This window comes from Elgaria multicarinata, chromosome 21, assembly GCF_023053635.1.
Source record: "Elgaria multicarinata webbii isolate HBS135686 ecotype San Diego chromosome 21, rElgMul1.1.pri, whole genome shotgun sequence".
NCBI classification, from domain to species: Eukaryota; Metazoa; Chordata; class Lepidosauria; order Squamata; family Anguidae; genus Elgaria; species Elgaria multicarinata.
In genome coordinates, this window is record NC_086191.1 from 11,783,614 (window position 1) to 11,802,075 (window position 18,462).

Sequence of the window (18,462 nt, forward strand, 5' to 3'; positions counted from 1 at the left end):
GAAGGGAGAGAAAAATCAAGGCACCCGCCCCATATCTCCACCTCTCATCCAGATCCCCCTTCAGTCCCTCTTTTATTTTTGGATGGGTCGGGTGGGTGGGGGGAATGCAGCCCGATCCTGGGCCCGTTTCCTGTTATTCGACCTCAGTTTAGTTCTGAAATTCTACACACGATGGCAAGCCCTAGAAAGAAAAAGCAGAAGGGAGAGACTGGGGGTGGGGTGGGGGGAGAAGATAAATACCCCCTCCCCTACCAATATATATGTTGAACAAAGAGGAAGGGGGGGAATGAACAAAAGCCCAACAGAAAAAAGTTTCCTCAGAGTCCTGGGGCAGAATCACCTCTTCCTCCTCCCCTTTCCTAGTTGCAAACCGGTTTGGCAGCCAGGTAACACTAACGCGCACACACACACACACACGCGCGCACGCAAAAAGGTAAGGACACCGTTATTTCTCAACGCATGCGCCGTCCCCACCACACCCCCAAAACATCTGATCTAATTAGAAGCCAAGGAAAAGGACGAGTTGAGTCTTCTCCTTCGGCTCGCGCGAGCAACCCGGCTTGGCGTTTCGGGATCGCGAGAGGGCCGTGGGGCTGGATCTTAAGGCAAGCCAAGTTTTATTCCACCCACCACCCCGTGAATCGTGCAGCGAAGGCCAAAACGCGTCGGGGCTGGTGGAAGCAGAGAAAGGAAGAGGCGACCAAGCGCGAGGGCATTTGAACCTGCTCCTCGTCTCCTCTGCCTTCCGCTCACCTTGCTGTGCTACCGTACTTCGATTCCCGGGGGGAGGCCCGCGCCAAATCCGGAGCCGGCTGCTTCAAAAGCGGCGTGGAGGAGCGAAAGTGACCAGGTTTGGAACGTTCGCGGGGCGAGCGTTCTATCCGCCGAACGCCAAACTTCGCTTTTGTTTGTCTCAACGTTCCATCCACAGGACAAACAAACAAACGAACAGGTTTGGGTTTTTTTTTTTTTAAAAAAAACTTTTTTTTAAAGTGGGTTTTTTAAAGAGGCGTTGGAGAAAGTGGATCCCAGGACTAAAGAAACGAGTCGATTTGGAGAGAGAAGAAAACGAGGAAAGAGTAATAATACATTTTTTTTAAAAAAAGGAAAAGACATCCCCCCACCACCGAAGAATTAAGATGCCTAGAGCTTTCCTGGTGAAAAAAACGTGCGTTTCCACCGGCAAGAGGAATTGGAGTGAACTTCCCGATGAGGAAAGAGGAGAAATTTACGTCCCAGGTGAGTCCCGGAGGAGAGGGACGGAGTAAAGTTTAACAACGGTCGCTCCGGATTTGGGATCGTAAAAAACAAAACCGGAGTCACGCCTGTTGCACTTGGGTGCAATTGGGAATTCTCCCTCCCCTTTCTTTTTAAAAGAGCCTGAATCGGCGTGTGTTTTGTTTAAGGTGCCTTCTTTCTTTCTTTCTTTCTTTCTTTCAACAAACACTAAGTTGCTTTAAAAGAAAATGTCTCCGAGGTAGATCAAACCTGAGGAAGGAGAGAGAGGGGGGGAGGGAGAAGGTGGCGGATAACGGCCACCTCGGGGTCGCGAGGGCAAAGTTTGCTCAGTCGGATTCCGGAGAGGCGACGATCCACACCCATCTCATTTACGGGAGGGGAGGGGCGGCTGGGTGGGAAACGGAGTGGGGCGGCGGCAAGCCCGGGGTCTTGGGGTTGTGGGGGGGGGGGCGACACGTGGAGATGGTTCCGTTAACAACTTTTGAAAAACTTTTTTTTATTATTTAAGGGGGGAGGGAATCGCACCTGCAAGGCACAATGAGTCACCCCAAAGATTATTTGCTCTCCACCGCCCCCCCCCATCCAAGAATGCTGGGAAGCGCAGTTACGCGCAACAGCCCCCCCCCCGCCCCCTTCTCTTAGAATGTAATGTTTAAACTCGCCGGCAATTTGGCTGGTTGGCTGCCTGAGAAGCCGGAGGCGCAAATGGAAAATAAAAGGGAGTGTTGGGGGGGGGGGGGGGAGAGAGAGGAGGGGGAGGGTTCTGCTGCAAGGCGCAAGATGGGATTGGATGCCAGAGACGCCACTCTTGCTGCTCCCGCGGTAGGTACGCTAGACATTTAGGCTTCTCTCCCCCCCCCCCCCCAAGGCGCAAGCTCAGGATCACGTGCAACTCGATTCTGATCACCCCCGAAGCGAGAGAGGGAGAGAGCGAGGCCTTTCAAGGAGACATACATCAGATCCAACGCCCATTATTGTTATAGATTCCTGCCCTGGCAGGATCGGTTTTTTAAGTGCTACACAGCAGGCAGAAATTCACCAGGCTTCAGAGTGCACTTCCTAATGAGGAAACATGGCTGACCTGTTGAATTCCTGCCTGTGCTTCAGCTTGTGAAAGGCACTGGAATCGCTTGCTGGAAAAGTGAGGTAGAAATATTTCAGTCGATCTAGAATCTTCCCCTGGGGGATTCTCCATATGCCTTTCTGAAATCACGGCTCACTGCGTACACGAGATAACCCTGTAGGGAGGACCCAGGAGTCCTGGCTCATCCCAGCCTCTAGAAGCTCCTGCCTGCCTTTAGAAAACGGACTAGAACTATGGAAGGTTTCTACTGTAACTGCTAGGCTTCGCTTCCCTTTCGGGGAAGCAGGCAACCGAGGGAGAAGCCAGGAATCTGGGTTCAGATCTTGACTGCCTCCTCTTAATTACTAGGCACTGTACCCCTTTTACAGAGGGGCCTCTCACCCCGTTCTGAGCTCAGCAATTATCCTTGGTGAGATCTGCAGAGGTGGCATGCATTAAGTCAGTTGCAGGAGCAAACAACGCGGTTTTATGGCACCTTAAAGGGCTAATAAGATTTATCCTGGCGTAAGCGTTCGTGGACTCCAAAAGCTCTGTGAGTCTTTAAGGCAGAAAAGGGCGACTAAACTGATCCAGGGGCATCTCCCCTAGGAGGGAAGGTCACAACCGTTGGGATTGTTTAGCTTGGAAAAAAGGGGAGACACGATAGAGGTGGACAAAATGACACCTGGTGTGGAGAATGTGGCGAGGGAGACATTCCCCCCCCTCTCAAAATAATAGATATGACACACACACACCCATTGGGTGTCAGCCTTGAAGCTGATTGGTGGGAGATTCTGGGCAGATAAAAGGAAAGACTTCTTCACGCAGAACACAGTTAAACTATGGAACTCACTGCCACAAGATGTGGTGATGGCCACCCATTTGGATGGCTTTAAAAGGGGGTGGGATAAATTCCTGGAGGAGGAGGCCATCAATGGCTACTAGTCCTGATGGCTCTGTGCTGCTTCCAGTATCGGAGGCAGTAGGCGTATGTTCATCAGTTGCTGGGGAACATGGGCGGGAGGGTGCTGTTGCACCCGCGTCCTGCTTGTGGGTCCCTGGTCGACAGCTGGTTGGCCACTGTGGGAACAGAATCCTGGACTGGATGGAACCTGGGTCTTATATTCTTAAGATAAAGAGACTTCCTTTCCCCTCTCTGAATACAAGATGAGTCCTACCGGGGGGGGGGGGGGGGGCAGTTTCCGGTTTCTCAGACTGACTGGCCAGAGAGGCCTCTAGGAAGCAGGCAAATGAGACATCAGCCTCCCCCCCCCCATCCCGGCTGTTCACTTGTTATTCAGAGATATACTGCCTCTGCTCATGGAGGATCCATTTAGCAATCGTTGCTGCTGACATGGCTCACCCCAAAACGAATGTATCTAACCCGCTGCTGGTCTTGCTAGACCCAGCATTCTGCTTCCGTCAGCAGCTCAGCCCGGTGCTTCGGTGAAAAACAGGGCCCGACAGCCACAACATTCCCTGCTTCTTTGTCCTCCAGCGATGGGAGTCCAGAGGACTCCGGATTTGGAGGTTCCCCCTTGGCTGTCGGAGCTGAGAGCTGTGGCGAGCTCCGCTCCCAAATCGGAGCTGCCTTGGAGGCCGCGGCCACTGAACGTGGGCACCCGGCTTGGCAGCGGAGGGCAACCCAAGCCTGACTCTTGGGTCGTAAAGTTCTCTGTCAGACTTGGCAGGCATCACAGAGCCCAACTGGGGAGTCTGTAATTAGCTTCTAATTAAGCGTGCTGGAAGCCTAGCGCTGGTTTCCGCCGTAGGTTCCAGCCTGGTGACCTGGGGAGAGGATTTGAATAACAAACCCCCCCCCCCACCTCCCGGCACACCCCTTGCTGACCGAAATGAAAACGTCAGGCCTTTAATTTCTGTTTTAAGCTGTATTAGTTGGGCACCCAAGTTCATGAGTTTAAGGCGGGGATGGGAACCGTGGGCCCAGGGTTCTAATCCATCCCTCCAACATTCCCCAAATGGACCCACCCGCTTCTCCCAACTAGCAAACCTTGTGTGTTTGCTTTGGGGGTATATTTCCCCTGTTGAAATGCCTCTCCGACAGCTTAAGTTACTGGCACTCCCACCTTTAGGGTGCAATCCTATGTATGTGGAGACATTAAAAAATGGCCTACAACTGCCAGCATTCCCAATGCTGAACATTGGCCGTGCTGGCAGTGGATGATGTGATGTGGAGTCCAATGACATCTAGACAGCTGCATTTTTTTCCCCACCTCCCTGGTCTAAGCTGCCATGTTTGTTTGTTTATGCTACTTTTATACGGCTTAATATCCTAAAATATCTAAGCATTACAACACAATTTCTGTCTGTGATTCTATCTATATCCTACCTTTTTTTTTCCCTTTTGCAAGGAGGTCAAGGCAGCTCACGTCCTCCTCCTCCTCCATTTTATCCGCACAACAACCTTGTGAGGTAGGCTAGGCTGAGAATCCCGTGGCTGAAGTAGGCTCAACTGAGAGTTGCCTTGATTTTCCCTTGCATCGGTGAGAGATGGGTCGCTTCCTTCTCTGGAGAAAAGAACAGAACTTTATTTTTACTCATTTACTTATTAGTCATACTTATAAAATGCTTGCTAAAATAAAACCTCTAAGTCAGCCTTCCTCAACCTGGGGCGCTCCAGATGTGTTGGACTACAACTCCCAGAATGCCCCAGCCAGCTGGGGCATTCTGGGAGGTGCAGTCCAACACATCTGGAGCGCCCCAGGTTGAGGAAGGCTGCTCTAAGTGGTTCAGGATGGAATATTGAAACTCACATGGAAAACGCACCACTAAAAACAGATTAAACTGCAATAACAACATTTATTTATCTATTTTTTTTATAACACCCAATAACCAAAGCTGCCCTGCTGATCCGCGACAGTTAACAACCATAAAATACGAAACAATAAAACACAGATGATAAAGTTCAATCTAAAAAGTTTAAGGCGACAATATCAAAATAAAACCATCCACCGGTTGCTAGCAGAGAAAGATTTAAAATAAGAGTACCAGATAAAAACAAACGGAACAGCTAAATACAGTATGAACAGTGCATCTGGGTTTTTTGTTTCTTTTTAAAAAAAAATTGATTATTTTAACACGGTGTTTTTATTCTGCTGTTCACCGCTCTGAAATCTTTGGATGGGAAAGCACTATGCAAATGCTGTCAATAAATACAATAAATATAATAGGCTCTTAAAAACAATTCCAACTGTAATCTAGGTTAGGAAACTGTTATGGTGAGGTTAAAAACAGATGAACACTTGCAGTGAATCACTGACGCTATTAGGTATCCCGCAGGGAAGTGCAACTTGTCAGTCCGCACACACACACCCTTCTCATTATGCAGGATATTTTGCTATTAATAGCAGTGAGACACACTACTCTCTGGTGTGTGGCGTGCGTGCACTCTGTACCGCCTCAGAGGCATCATCGCCATCGGAATGTGATCCGGGGCTGCTGAGAACAAATTCCTTTAGCCCTTTGCAGCTCGGTCTTGTAAAATCTCCAGAGCCTGCGTTGCTGGGAGTTTGCCCCCAGACTTCTCGGGGAAACCTTTGAAGTTTGGGGCATGAGTTTGAAATCCTTTGTGCAAATGTCAGATTGGCTGCCAACTCATTTTCTCTTTACTGTTAAGAGCTTTGTGTCTCTCTGTCTGTGTCGCTATGTTGTCACGGGGAATGCTGTCACTGTTTTATTTTTTCATTGATCTCCTGCCTCTCCTCCCAAGGAACCCATATATCGTCCTCCTCCCCCTTTCATCCTCAGAACAACCCTGTGGGGTAGGTTAGGATGAGAGTCAGTAACTAGCCCGAAGTCGCCCAGGGAGCTTCATGGCCGAATAGGAGACAGAACCCAACTTCCTCCTGTTGTCACATAACAGTTAATGGTGTGACCCAGAGGTGGGCGACGTTTCCTCCAGATGGCCACGCCCCTTCCCTTGGCCCCACCCCTTTCTGAACAATCACCGATTGTTCTCGGGTTTCCCGGATTTTCCGCTGTTTTCCCCACATTCCCAAAGGTTGAAATCCCTCTCCTAATATTTATTTAATTACATTTATATACCGCCCCATAGCCAAAGTGCTCTGGGCGGTTTACAAAAGATGAAAACCCAGAACACTAAAAACGAATGTACAAAATTTAAAACCATGAAAAGCATAAAGAGAGTTTGCCTACAATATCCATCTATTCTGGGTCAGTTAAAAATTCAACACATGCTGGTAAATGCCTGGGAGAAAAGTCTTGACCTGGCGAATTGGGGGGGCCACCACTGAAAAATCCCTCTCCCTTGTTGCCACCCTGGTGTGGGAACTTTGTCCAACGAAAACTTAGAAACTCATGGTGGTACCGGGGCAAGATTCGTCCATTTCCCCACCCATCCCTCTGCCTGTTCCTCAGAAATTTATATGTGAACTACTTAGGGATTTTATTATTATTTAGCAGTATAAAAATAAATAAAATTTTGAGGGAAACCAGAGCTTGGAGCACAGCCAAAGTTGAGCTGCCTGAGATTTCAGCTCCGGAGCATCGCTAAGGGAGAGCACCTCTGAGAATGTGCAGAGTGCCCAAGAGCGGGCCATCGCCAAGCTGAAATTAAGGGAAACGAGTTTCAGGGATCGACGACGTGGCTTTCTGGGAGGTTTGCGTTCCAGCACTTCGCCTTTCAGATTGCAACTGCTTTGGCACAAAAACTTCTGTGCTCCTTTTAATTAAAAAAGCAAGGGGGGTGGGGTGGGGGGGGGAGAAAAAGGGGAAAAGTAAAAACAACACCCAACCACCCTGACAAATTTGACAGGTTTCAAATGAGTTGCCAGTTCACTGGAGGCTCCTTGATACAAATCAAAGTGAAACGTAGCACTGCTGCTTCTATGCAAAAAAGGAATCTTTCTGTGTGCGAGAGATGCGTGCCTTTTTCTCCTCTTTAGTTTGACACATTCTCCGTTCTGCAAATGTGTTCCTGAAACTTCTGTTTCACATATATTAAAAAAAAAAAAGAAGCAAAGCAGGGATGTGGGCGGACCTCTGGGCCTCCAGGTGTGCTGGCTCACACCTCCCTTTGGCTGTGTTGGCTGGGGTTGATGGGGACTGTAGTCCGAAACGTGTGCTGGACCACAAATGACCCTGCGGATGTTTGAGTCACAGCAAAGACCTCTAATTCAAAACAAAAGTATCCGTTGACCAGCCCCTTCCTGGCTATTGATCAGCCTTTTGCTGGCCGTTAATCAGCCCTTTATTGCTAGGCTTGGTGGGGGTGTTGAGACTGGAAAACCCACCCACTCCCGCTTCAAGCCTCCTTGTGAGTTGCGTCACCAGGTGTGCAGCGCTCCCACCTGGGCTCTGCTCAGTGCTGAGGCGGGCTTTCTCTTTGCAACGGAGCCAGGACAAACGGGAGCCTGGGCGATGCTCCTTTGGATTGGCGTTGAGGGCGGTTGGGACATGCGCCCTACTGCTCCCACCTTCCCTGAGGCAGGTGACAGTAGCTGGAGTTGTGGCGCCGGCCCGGAAACGCTTAATTAACTACCTGGGATGGGTCCGACTTTCCAATAACATCCCGGTTAACCGGTTCTGTGCTGTTTACTTGCTATTACAGCTGGCGTTGGGTGGCGGTGATGCTAGGGGGAGAAGCAGGAGGAGGAGAGGGTGGAAGTGGGGAAGAGCACCCCATAACTATTCCAGTTGAGTTCCGGTCATGAGGACTAGCGCCTGAGTTAAAGAGATTATACATTTCTTCCCCAGCACCCTGCTGCTTTTATAGATAATTGGCTTGCAGTTTTGGGAGAAACCCCCTTTCTGGTTTTGTGCAGGGTGGTGGTGAGGAGGCGGGCGGGTAGGGGCTTCTCATTGCTTTTTCGGGCTCGGTTGCCCCAGCAAGTTCGCATGTGTTTATTCCTGATTAATTAACCCAGAGCAGGGGTGGAGAATGTCAGGCCTGGGCCACAAATCTGACTCTCTGTGGGTCCCAGCCCAATCCTCCAGGCACCAAGCAGGCCTCACTAGGGAGCTCATTCCCACAGTTAGGGGGCCACCACCAAGAGGCCCCTACCTCGGAGGAGGCCCCCAGATGTTGATCATAGTGTCCAGGTATGTTCAGTTCTGTCAGGAGCCCAGGGTTGACTCCTCCCCCTTTGACCCCACCCACCAGTGGAATACGGCCCCTGAGAGCGTCTCTGAAACAGAATTCAGGATGAAAGAGGCTCCTGAAGTAGACAGAGGCATGGCAGCCCTCTGTCCAGGGATACTGTAGTTCTTGCACCGAGTAGGGGGCTGGACTAGATGGCCTTTGGGATCCCTTCCAACTCTGTGGTTCTCCCTTTCCCTCCCCCAGTCTCCTTGGGCGGGTATGCCCTATGGAAGGACCCAGAACCTTCGGTGGCTGAGCCGCCTTCGTACCCGATGCCTCTGGACATGACGATACGGAACTCCACGTACACGGCTGCACAGCCGCACTGCACAGCCCAGGTCCCGGGTGGCATCCAACAGGATGCGGAAACTGGATTTCTGCGGCCCAAGATCAAGGTATGTATGACCTGTGGTAGGGAGCCCCAGGGAGGAGGCAGAGGGCTTAGCCGGCACGCGGAAGGTCAACGGTTCGATCCTGATACAACAGGAGTGGGAAACAGATGTTGTTGGACTCCAACTCCCATTATCCCCAGCCAGCAAGGCCCATGATCAGGGATGATTGAAGTCGTAGTCCCAACAACAGCGGGAGGATCACAGGTTTCTCTGCCGTACGGCTTAACAAGGTAAACACCTTGAATCGGACTCAGGAAACGAACCTTGTGATTTTTCACAAGCAGGAACGCAGGTCTCTGCCTCAAGGAGCTTACAGTCAGCGTATTGACTACGGGCGGGGGGGGGGGAATTGGGGAACGCTGGAGCAAAAAGGAAGGGAGGAGCAAGAGGCCGTTGGGCGTCTTACCTGTTGGGAAAGGAAGTTAAGGGCCCACGTCAATGGATTCGGGGAGGGTGCCACAGAGCATGTGCAGAATCCTTAGTCTTGGCCCAGCCACTGCCTGAGACCTCAAGCAACCTGTCTGGAAGATAGATTTCAGCAGGTACCTGCTCGCTCTCCTAGCGGAGGGGGCCAGGTAAGCGGTTTCGTGAACTGTTACTTGGAGCCTTACCCAACGAAACTCCGGACAAGCCTGCGCTTGTCGGGTCTTTCCTTCGCACCCTGGGCCAGGCGTAGCTGTGCTCTGGCGCCTGACTTAGCTGCCCCCGCCAAAATCTGTGGGTGCATGGGGGAGGGGGAGCCCTGTTTATGTTCAGCAGGTTCGATCCTGATGATCCTGAGCCCGGTGGAGCAACGGTGTGTTTTTTAATTGCCCCTTCCGCTCCCAGCGTGACGCTGCCCAACGAGGTCTCTTTCCATCTCGCCCCTCTTCAGGTGACGCAGGGCGAAGGGCCGGGAGACCAGCTGGCCTGCCCGTACTGCCAGAAGGGCTTCTCCTTCCAGCGCATGCTCAACCGTCACATGAAGTGTCACAGCCACGTCAAGCGCCACCTCTGCCAGTACTGCAACAAGGGCTTCAACGACACCTTCGACCTCAAACGCCACGTCCGGACTCACACGGGTGAGCTCGGGGAGCGGGCGGCGGTGGGGAAGGGGCGCGGCGTCTCTCCGGGATTCGTGGAGCCCCCGGCGGGGTAGGGGGCGCGGAATCCAGCTTGCGGGACTGTGCGGAGGCAGCCCAGGGGCCAGGCAAACTCTATGGGTGGAGAGGAGATTTGGCGTCGGGAAGAGCTGGGCCTACGTCGGTTGGGGTGTCGGCAAACTTTTTGGGGAGGCAGAAGTCAGTTTCGAAGCAGGTGCATGGAGGATGCTGCCGATTTCCATGTGTGTGAGGGCAGGAAGGGGAGCGTTGGTTCTGGGGGATGTTCATCTAGTACCCCCAATGCGGGGCTGCTGGGACCCCCAACGTGGGGCCGCCGGCTCTGGGGCCCCCAATGCAGGGCTGGTGGTCCCAGGAACCCCAACGTGGGGCTGCCAGCTGTGCCCCCCCAAAGCAACCCCGGGACCCCCAACGCAGCCCCGCCAGCTACAGTACCCCCCAACATGGGGCTGGCGCCCCCGGGACCCCCAACATGGGGCTGCCAGCTCTGGGCCCCCCGACCTGGCCCTGCTGGCTATGGGATCTCCCAATGCAGCCCCACCAGCTCTGGGCGCCCCCAACATGACCCCTTGCGTTTCACCCATCCCAGTAATAAAGAATAAGGGGCCCTTTCCGTTTTGGCGGAGCGCCCCCTTCCCGCCGCAGGCCGCAGCTCACCCCCGCTCCCGCTCTCCTCAGGCGTGCGGCCTTACAAGTGCGACCTCTGCGACAAGGCCTTCACCCAGCGCTGCTCGCTCGAGTCCCACCTGAAGAAGATCCACGGGGTGCAGCAGAGTTACGCCTACAAGGAGCGCCGCGCCAAGCTCTACGTGTGCGAGGACTGCGGCTCCACGGCCGACAGCCAAGAGGGCCACCTTCGCCACCTCCAGGAGCGCCACCCCCGACAGCCCGCTGCTGCGCAAGGCCTCCCGCAAGGCGGCCGCGGCCCTTCAGGGCGCCGCCCCGGCTGGCCTGCTGCAGGACCGCCCCTGCCTCTGAAACGTGGAGGCGCGTGTATTTTTTGGGGGGCGTCATTGTTGTTACACGAGCCCTGGGAAGAGGGGGGGGTCCTGTCCCCCTCTCCGGTCTGCTGCTCACCCCCTTGCCACAGCGAAGTTGACACTCCTGCAAGCTCAGGGATTCTCAGACTTTAATGCTGCTGCGCCCTCCTCGCAGGGGACGGAACTATTTTGTAATTGTTGTTGTTATTGTTATTATTATTATTATATTGAGCCTCCGCACAGAGAGGTCGAAGAGAAAAAGTCGATCCGTTGGGTGGTTCTGGCTGCCTGCAAACTCTTCAGCTTTGGGAGGAGGACTATTCCGCCGGCAGCCGTGAGCGTCGGAGACGTGGCACGGACGGCAAAACCGGGGAGCGAGTTCGAGGAGGACACCAGGGCCACAGCTAGACCTCAGGTTTATCCTGGGATCATCCAGGGTTCGCCCCTGCCTGAGCACTGGATCCCCTGCGTGTCACCTAGATGAACAGGTTTGACCCCTGGACGATCCAGGGATGAACCTTAGATCTAGCTACGGCCCAGGACTTGGAGAGAAGAAAAGGACGAGATCTTTGCAGTTACTGGCTCCCTCCACTTCGCCCATCAGCTCTCTGGCCCAATGATTTGCAGTCCGACGGGGCAAGGAGATTGTCTGGGAGGTCCCTAGCCTAGAGAGACTGTTGATCTTACAAGTGAGGCTAAGAACGCCCACGGTTGGTTTTTTTTTTAAATCTCTTCACCGATTGCTCCCAGATGTGTTGGATCCCAGAACGCCCCAGCCACTCTGGTGGGGGAATTCTGGGGGTTGTGTGACCCCACACATCTGGCGGGATCCATTTGGGGAAAGCTGTCCTACCGGGGAAGGGGTGGGTTTGTTGGGGGTGGGGGGAATCAAACTTGTTAATGTGGGAAGGGACTGTTTCGACTTGCACAGCAGTCAAAGAAACGTAGAGAGCTGATTGGGACCTCGATGGTCATCTAGGCTGACCCCACGCTGATCCAGGAAATCCGTCACTCCAGCATACCTGACGATTGGGTCCGGATGATTGGGTGTCCACATGTTTTCCTGCTCTTGCGAACCAGACGTGGCCATCCTGTGTGCTATTTTTTTTTTAAAAAAAGATCCAGATCGCGCCCCCCCCCCCCAGTGTCCAAAGTACCTGCCCCACAGTGGTCTCACCTGGGACCACCAATTCCGTTGCGCCTTTGCATCGCCTGCAATGGGCCACTCCGTTATAAAGCCGCAGCAGAGTAACCTTCCCTGCCGTCGCCTCTCTGCGTGAAGTTGCTCTCGGCTTACCTCGTTCCTTTCCCATGACGCCCTCAAGGTCAAGGACTCATACAGAGAGACAGCAGAGAAGGATGCCCTCCGAGGATGGCACTCCCTTACTCCTGCACGCCAAGAAAACGTCTCTTGGTAGTGCCCGAGGGATGGGCATCCTACGTTTTGTGATGGCTCCCTTTAGCAACTCTTTGTAGAAGGCTGCTGCGGGACAGGGGGCAGAAAACATGATTTGGCTCTTCAACCTTTTTCAAGATCCCCCATTCCTTCCCCCCAGCACACACCCTTGGATCACTCCATCATGTGTCCCTGTGCCAAGCTGATCTTGAGCTCAGACGTCCCAGTTCAGAAAAAAACCCTCGGCTCCCGGCAAAACCCATTCTGGAACTCTAGCAGGAGAGGGTTGAGGTTCAGCCCTACCGTTAAGGCACAGCGAGGTAGCCGCCTCGGGCAGCGGATTTCGGGTGTCATGAAAATGGCAGCAAATGGATAAGTTATTTAATTTATTATTATCATGTTTTTAATTCTAGGGAGGGGCAGGGGAAGAGGAGAGTTTGTGAGATTTCCTGCCTCGGGTGTCAAAATAACTTAAGGGTGAGGATGTGCATATCAGCAAAACGCCAAAGTTCTCCGAATTCCATCTCAAAGTGCATTCCGACTCGAGTCCGTATCAGAGTGCAGCTGTCGCTTCGTCTTCTTGCACGAAAATCCACGTGAATTTTCATGCAGGTTTTTCCCAGACGCACGCCTCGGTTGTGCCCGTCTTTGAAATGGACGCATCCGTCTCCCATTGATGAAAGCCTATCTGTGTGCTTTCCCCCCATAAACACGACTCCTTCAAATACGATGCATGTCTCCGAACGCAAGTTTTTGGGGGGTTTCAGGAATCATGCGTTGCAAGCCCAGAAATGTAGGGTTTCGTTCACGGACCACGTCCGAGTCTGTATTCGGTCTGGAAGGTGTGAACAAGGTCAGTCCAAATGAAAACCGAACCGAAAAGAATTTGACATCCGTTCCTGCTTCAGGGGCGAGTGTGTGTTTTCTTGTCTGCCTTGGGCAGCAAAATGTCTTGACGCTGAAGGAGTCCAGCTCACGTGACGATTAGGACTCACATAGAGGAGGGTTGGATTCTCTTTCTTTGTATGGACGTCCTACAGATTAGAGCCTGTAGCTATCTTTTACAGAAGGTCAGAGGTAGGGCGTGACTAGCTAAAATGGCGGTGTGCGTGTGCCACAGATGAGGTTTTCCACCCAAATTCAAGCACTGCCTTTTCAGCAGATTAGACTGTGTTACGTTCTAGTAATCCCCCCTTTAATTGATGGCAAAAAGTGTATCTTCATTATCAGAAGTTTGGGAGCGGCTGTTCTTTTGAGATTGCAAGGTACCAGCCACGCTCTTGATGACTTTTGAGGCAACGGTACGTCTGAACTCTGCCTGAAGGGGGCACGGAAACCTCACGGACGCAAAGTTTCCAGGGAGTGCAAAGCTCTTCATGCCTGTGGAAGGGTGATGCAGGTTGGCACGGAGTTGCTACATGGCGTGGGCACTCCGAAGCCCATCTATGAGGGTGTGAATCCTGTTTACATAGCGGTCTTCTTGTCTGGATGTCTGGAGAACGAGCCAGGGCCGTGAACTGTTTAACGTTGTTGTCGTTATTATTATTATTCATAGTTATTTCTCCTTGACCTCTCCTCTGTTAATTAAAATAAAGGAACCAAATACTTCATGTGTGTGTATGCTTTGAATTCAAATAATGTCTTTCCTGTTTCAATGCCCTTCCCCCCCCCCCCCCGGGCCAATGTGCTATGCCGGAACCAAATCAACTTCACCAAGCCCAAAAGACTGGTTAATGGAGAAGCCGTGACCTGGATCCGTCCTCCAGAGGGACCTTATCTGGGCCTCGTGAATATCACTCATTTATTTTACTGCATTTTTACTCTGCTCTGCAGCCATGCTCACGGAGTGGCTTACCGAGATTAATAATAAGAACTGGTGCCTGCATTTTGCTCTTTTCCTTCTCCCTCCCAATTCCTTTTCCTTTCACGTTGTGCTTGAGGCCTGCAATCTAAAAGATGCGGCACAAAAGGAAAATGGGTTGAGGAGGGAGAAGGAAAAGAGCAAAACACAGCCACCGGTATTTCAGACCAAAGTTTTTTACAGGTGTTTTTTCTGACAGAGAAGGGCGAAAGACGCTAGAGTCCGTAGTCTTTGGGAACTGTCAGTCATAAAGTTATTGCTCCAGTATAGATTTTGGATTTTTTTTTTCTGATGGCCACCTTCGCTTGTTTAAAATCACAATGGGTAATAATTGCTGTGGCCACCAGAGGACGTGCAGAGATCACAGATGATTTCTGGATGGGAAAAGTCCGGCAGCCGATGATTCCCCCCCCCCACACCCAACAGAACGCTTTTTCTAAGACAACTTTGGCATGCTGCTACGTATGCGGACTGTCTAAAAGCAGCGAAAGTACGCTTCCTGCTTCAGCAATATTGCTTTTTACTCCTGTGCAGTTTTGGTAGATGAATTGATCAGATGTCCCCTGCAATTGATCGATCTAAAACGCCTTTAATGGGGATATAAAGATTTGTTTGTGGCCAGCAAGCCAGTGATTCTAATCAAATCTGGTTAAGGGGTACGGAGTTCTGGCATAAGACTTAGCACAGGAGTCAAACAGCTCTCTGGCAGACCACACCCCTTCCCTTAACTCCTCCCATTTTCACTCAAACACTCAAATTACCTTCATATCTAAATGCCCCTGCTTAAAGACAGACATTTCCCATCATTCTCCCACATCTCGAGGGCACCAGCTTGGGGGGGGGGGCTGTCAGTTGATCTGACCACTAGGCCGCAATACTATTCTCAATGTTCACGCCGTTCCTTGCGTATTGCAACGTCGTTGCTTAGAGTTATATTTCTAGCACGAAGACAGGAAAAAAATTAATTAAATACAAATAATAAACGATATAATGCTCATCTAGAAAAATCACGATGAGTGAGAAAAGACTAATAATAATAATAATGGTACCACCCACACGCAAAAGAAAGGTATCAGTAAGAATGGAGGAACCCCATGGTTTGCTGAGGTACAGAAAATATTTTTATATCCCCTGATGGTAGTGGCGAAAATAAATAAACACTATTAATAATAATTTATTAAAAATACCAATCCCCTTTCCCATAATTTCTTTGCTCTCCCCCTTCTTTTTTTAAAACCCAAACGTCAGGGTCAGACGTCTTCTGATATTCCAGCCAAGAAGCAAGTTGGATTCCAAAAAAGGCAATTTCCAATTCTGGAAACTACTTTTAAGTGGGGGAGGAGGAGAAGCAAGGTACCCCCCCCTCCACACACACACGCACCTCTGTCACCCGGCTCCTGAATTTTTCTGAAAAGGCACCAACTCGCCCGTCAGTTTGCAGATGGGAGGGGGAAGCTGGCGAAGAGGTGGAATTTGGAACACAAGATTCCCCATTAAGGACTCGTTAGCCGGGTCGGAAAGTTGGTCTCAGGGCAGGACAGGCAAACCCGGTCCGCGATGGGTGAAAGGACGTGGCTCAGAATGGAAGGCCAGGGTTCAGGCCAGCCCTGAAATAAGACTTGGGGCGTGTGTGCGTACGCGTGAGGGCAAAATATTCCAGCAAATTCTGCCAGGTCAAGAGTCACCATTTGCACAACTCTGAATAGGTTTGCCGGGGACCCGAGAAAAGGCCTCCTTTGGGGCCACGAGGTTCTGAAACTCCTTGCCGCGGGAAGTTTGGTTAGCTCCCTTTTTTGTTGTCTTTCCTCCGGCACGAAACAACAATATTTTTCAGGCAGGACATTGAGGTTCAAGCTGGTCTGTTGCTGAAAGTTTTTTTTAAAATTGTCTGGAGCTGCTTATCTTCTATTATTGATTACATTTTTAGATTTTATTTATTATGACAATTATAACCTATCTTTTTTCCTCTTGCAAGGAACCCTGGTGGCTTACATGGTCCTCCTCCACTCCATTTCATCCTCACAAGGTTTGGCTGAAGCTCATTTACATAGAATAGTTGAGTTGGAAGGGGCCTACAAGGCCATCCAGTCCAACCCCCGGCTCAATGCAGGAATCCACCTTAAAGCATCCCAGACAGATGGCTGTCCAGCTGCCTCTTGAAGGCCTACAGTGTGGGAGAGCCCACAACCTCCCGAGGTAACTGGTTCCATTGTCATACTGCTCTAACAGTCAGGACGTTTTTCCTGATGTCCAGCCGGAATCTGGCTTCCTGTCACTTGAGCCCCTTATTCCATGTCCTGCACTCTGGGAGGATCGAGAAGAGATCCTGGCCCTCCTCTGTGTGACAACCTTTCAAGTATTTGAAGAGTGCTCTCATGTCTCCCCTCAATCTTCTCTTCTCCAGGCTAAACATGCCCAGTTCTTTCAGTCTCTCTTCATTTTCTGCGCTTGGCTTTGTCCCCCTACAGTTCTTCCATCGAAGGAGCAGAGCAGAGTCCAAACCTTGTTCACCGAAGCAAGAGAGGAGCTGCCCACCTGTTCCTTGTAATGAGACCGTCCGCAAGTAATGAGGGATGTAGTTGCAAAATGTTTACATCTCATTTATGAAGCGTCCTCAGTGGAGCCCGGGCAGTGACACGCTTGCTTGACCGCTGATTTGAAGCTTTCTTGCCAGAGTTGCAGATCTGAAGAGGGCACAGGTGCGCACACTTGAACTCTGGCAAAGCTTATCTTAAAATAATCATAGTCATGGTGTTTGTTATTAAATTAAGCTTTGCAAGAGGTCATGTGTGTGTGTCTTATAGTGTGCCCGCGCGCAATTTCATTCAATCTTTATCTGCTTAAAACCAAAGGTCTTTGCGAAACAGGAGAGAACACATCTACAATAAAGAATGTATCAATAAAGAACTGTCTGTATCGTTGTTATGATCATTATTCATTGCGATTGGGAGTGTTGTTGTTATTTAAAGTATTGTTTGCTCAGTTTTCAGGGCTACGCTCTCACACAGCAGCATGCAAACCAGAGAGCGTCATCAGATATAAGACGCAGCAGCCGGGATACTTTGCAAAGCTTCTTGGAACACCAATGACGGATTCATTTGCAATGGCAAATTCATTTGCAAAGGCAGCTTTAAACAGAGAAAGGTTTTTCTGCTCTCCTAAACACCTGTAAGAAAGGGGCTGGCTGTGCATCAATAGGAAAGGAGTTCCACAGGTTGGGGGCAAATTGCACTTGGAACAGCATTCAGCTTGTCCTGTTCACCACTGGCAAAATGTAGCTTTAGAGAGAATGTAAAGCATCCAACCCCAACATGGTGCCCTTCCATGGGACTGCAATTCCCATCACCCCCAACCAGCTACTTCCTTCCCCAAAGGTCCTCCCAACCTTGGCCTCCTTTCTCTTTCTTTCTCAGTGGTGCCGTGCTAAACGTTCACGTGCCGACGGTCATTGTGACAACCTCCGGAGAAGGGCTGTGGAGAACCTTTTTCGTCCAGAAGGCCAAATTCAATTTCAGAGGGATGAAGCAATCCGGTGGTGGGCGGGCCCGATGGAAAAGTGGGTGGGGCTAAACATTCCAGCCTATTAAAGCTCTTGCTGCTGGTAACGAACGCTTAAGAGAAGCATTTCGACTTTTAAGAATGGGGGGGGGGGGAGGAACTGCGCCAAAGTTGGGAAGTCTCAGAATGATCGTTGATTTGGTCACAGGTGGGTTGGATCTGGTCCACGATTCCAAATCCCTGCCCTAAAGTTAACTCCTGGTGGAAAATCCACAGTCATGCACTCACGATATATAAGTTGCCAAACTCTGAATTCTTGAGCCTCTGCCATGATGGATTTCCCAAGACGGCAGCGGAGAGAGAGAGGCATTGATAGCACTCTTCAAATACTTGAAAGGTTGTCACACAGTTGAGGGCCAGGATCTCTTCTCGATCCTCCCAGAGTGCAGGACAAGAAATAACGGGCTCAAGTTACAGGAAGCCAGATTCCGGATGGACATCAGGAAAAACTTCCTGACTGTTAGAGCAGTACGACAATGGAACCAGTTCCCTAGGGAGGTTGTGGGCTCTCCCACACTAGAGGCATTCAAGAGGCAGCTGGACAACCATCTGTCAGGTGTGCTTGAAGGTGGATTCCTGCAATGCCTCTACCTATACACTGCACTCAACATCTAAGGTCCTCCTCTGAGTGCCTACACCGAGGGAAGCTCGGAGGATGGCAACAAGGGAGAGGGCCTTTTCGGTGGTGGCCCCCCAACTGTGGAATGATCTCCCTGATGAGGCTCGCCTGGCACCAACACTGCTATCTTTCA

At 51.1% G+C, this 18,462-nt stretch overlaps 1 protein-coding gene across 1 annotated transcript; it reads left to right on the plus strand.

Annotated features, from left to right (window-relative positions):
- Positions 1-1,119: 1,119 nt before the first annotated feature.
- Positions 1,120-10,893, plus strand: OVOL1 (ovo like transcriptional repressor 1). The gene is given in 5 exon segments (XM_063146275.1): positions 1,120-1,239; positions 8,628-8,818; positions 9,690-9,876; positions 10,594-10,793; positions 10,795-10,893. Coding segments are annotated over 5 exon segments (777 nt in total). The 5' UTR covers positions 1,120-1,139.
- The last annotated feature ends 7,569 nt before the right edge of the window (positions 10,894-18,462 follow it).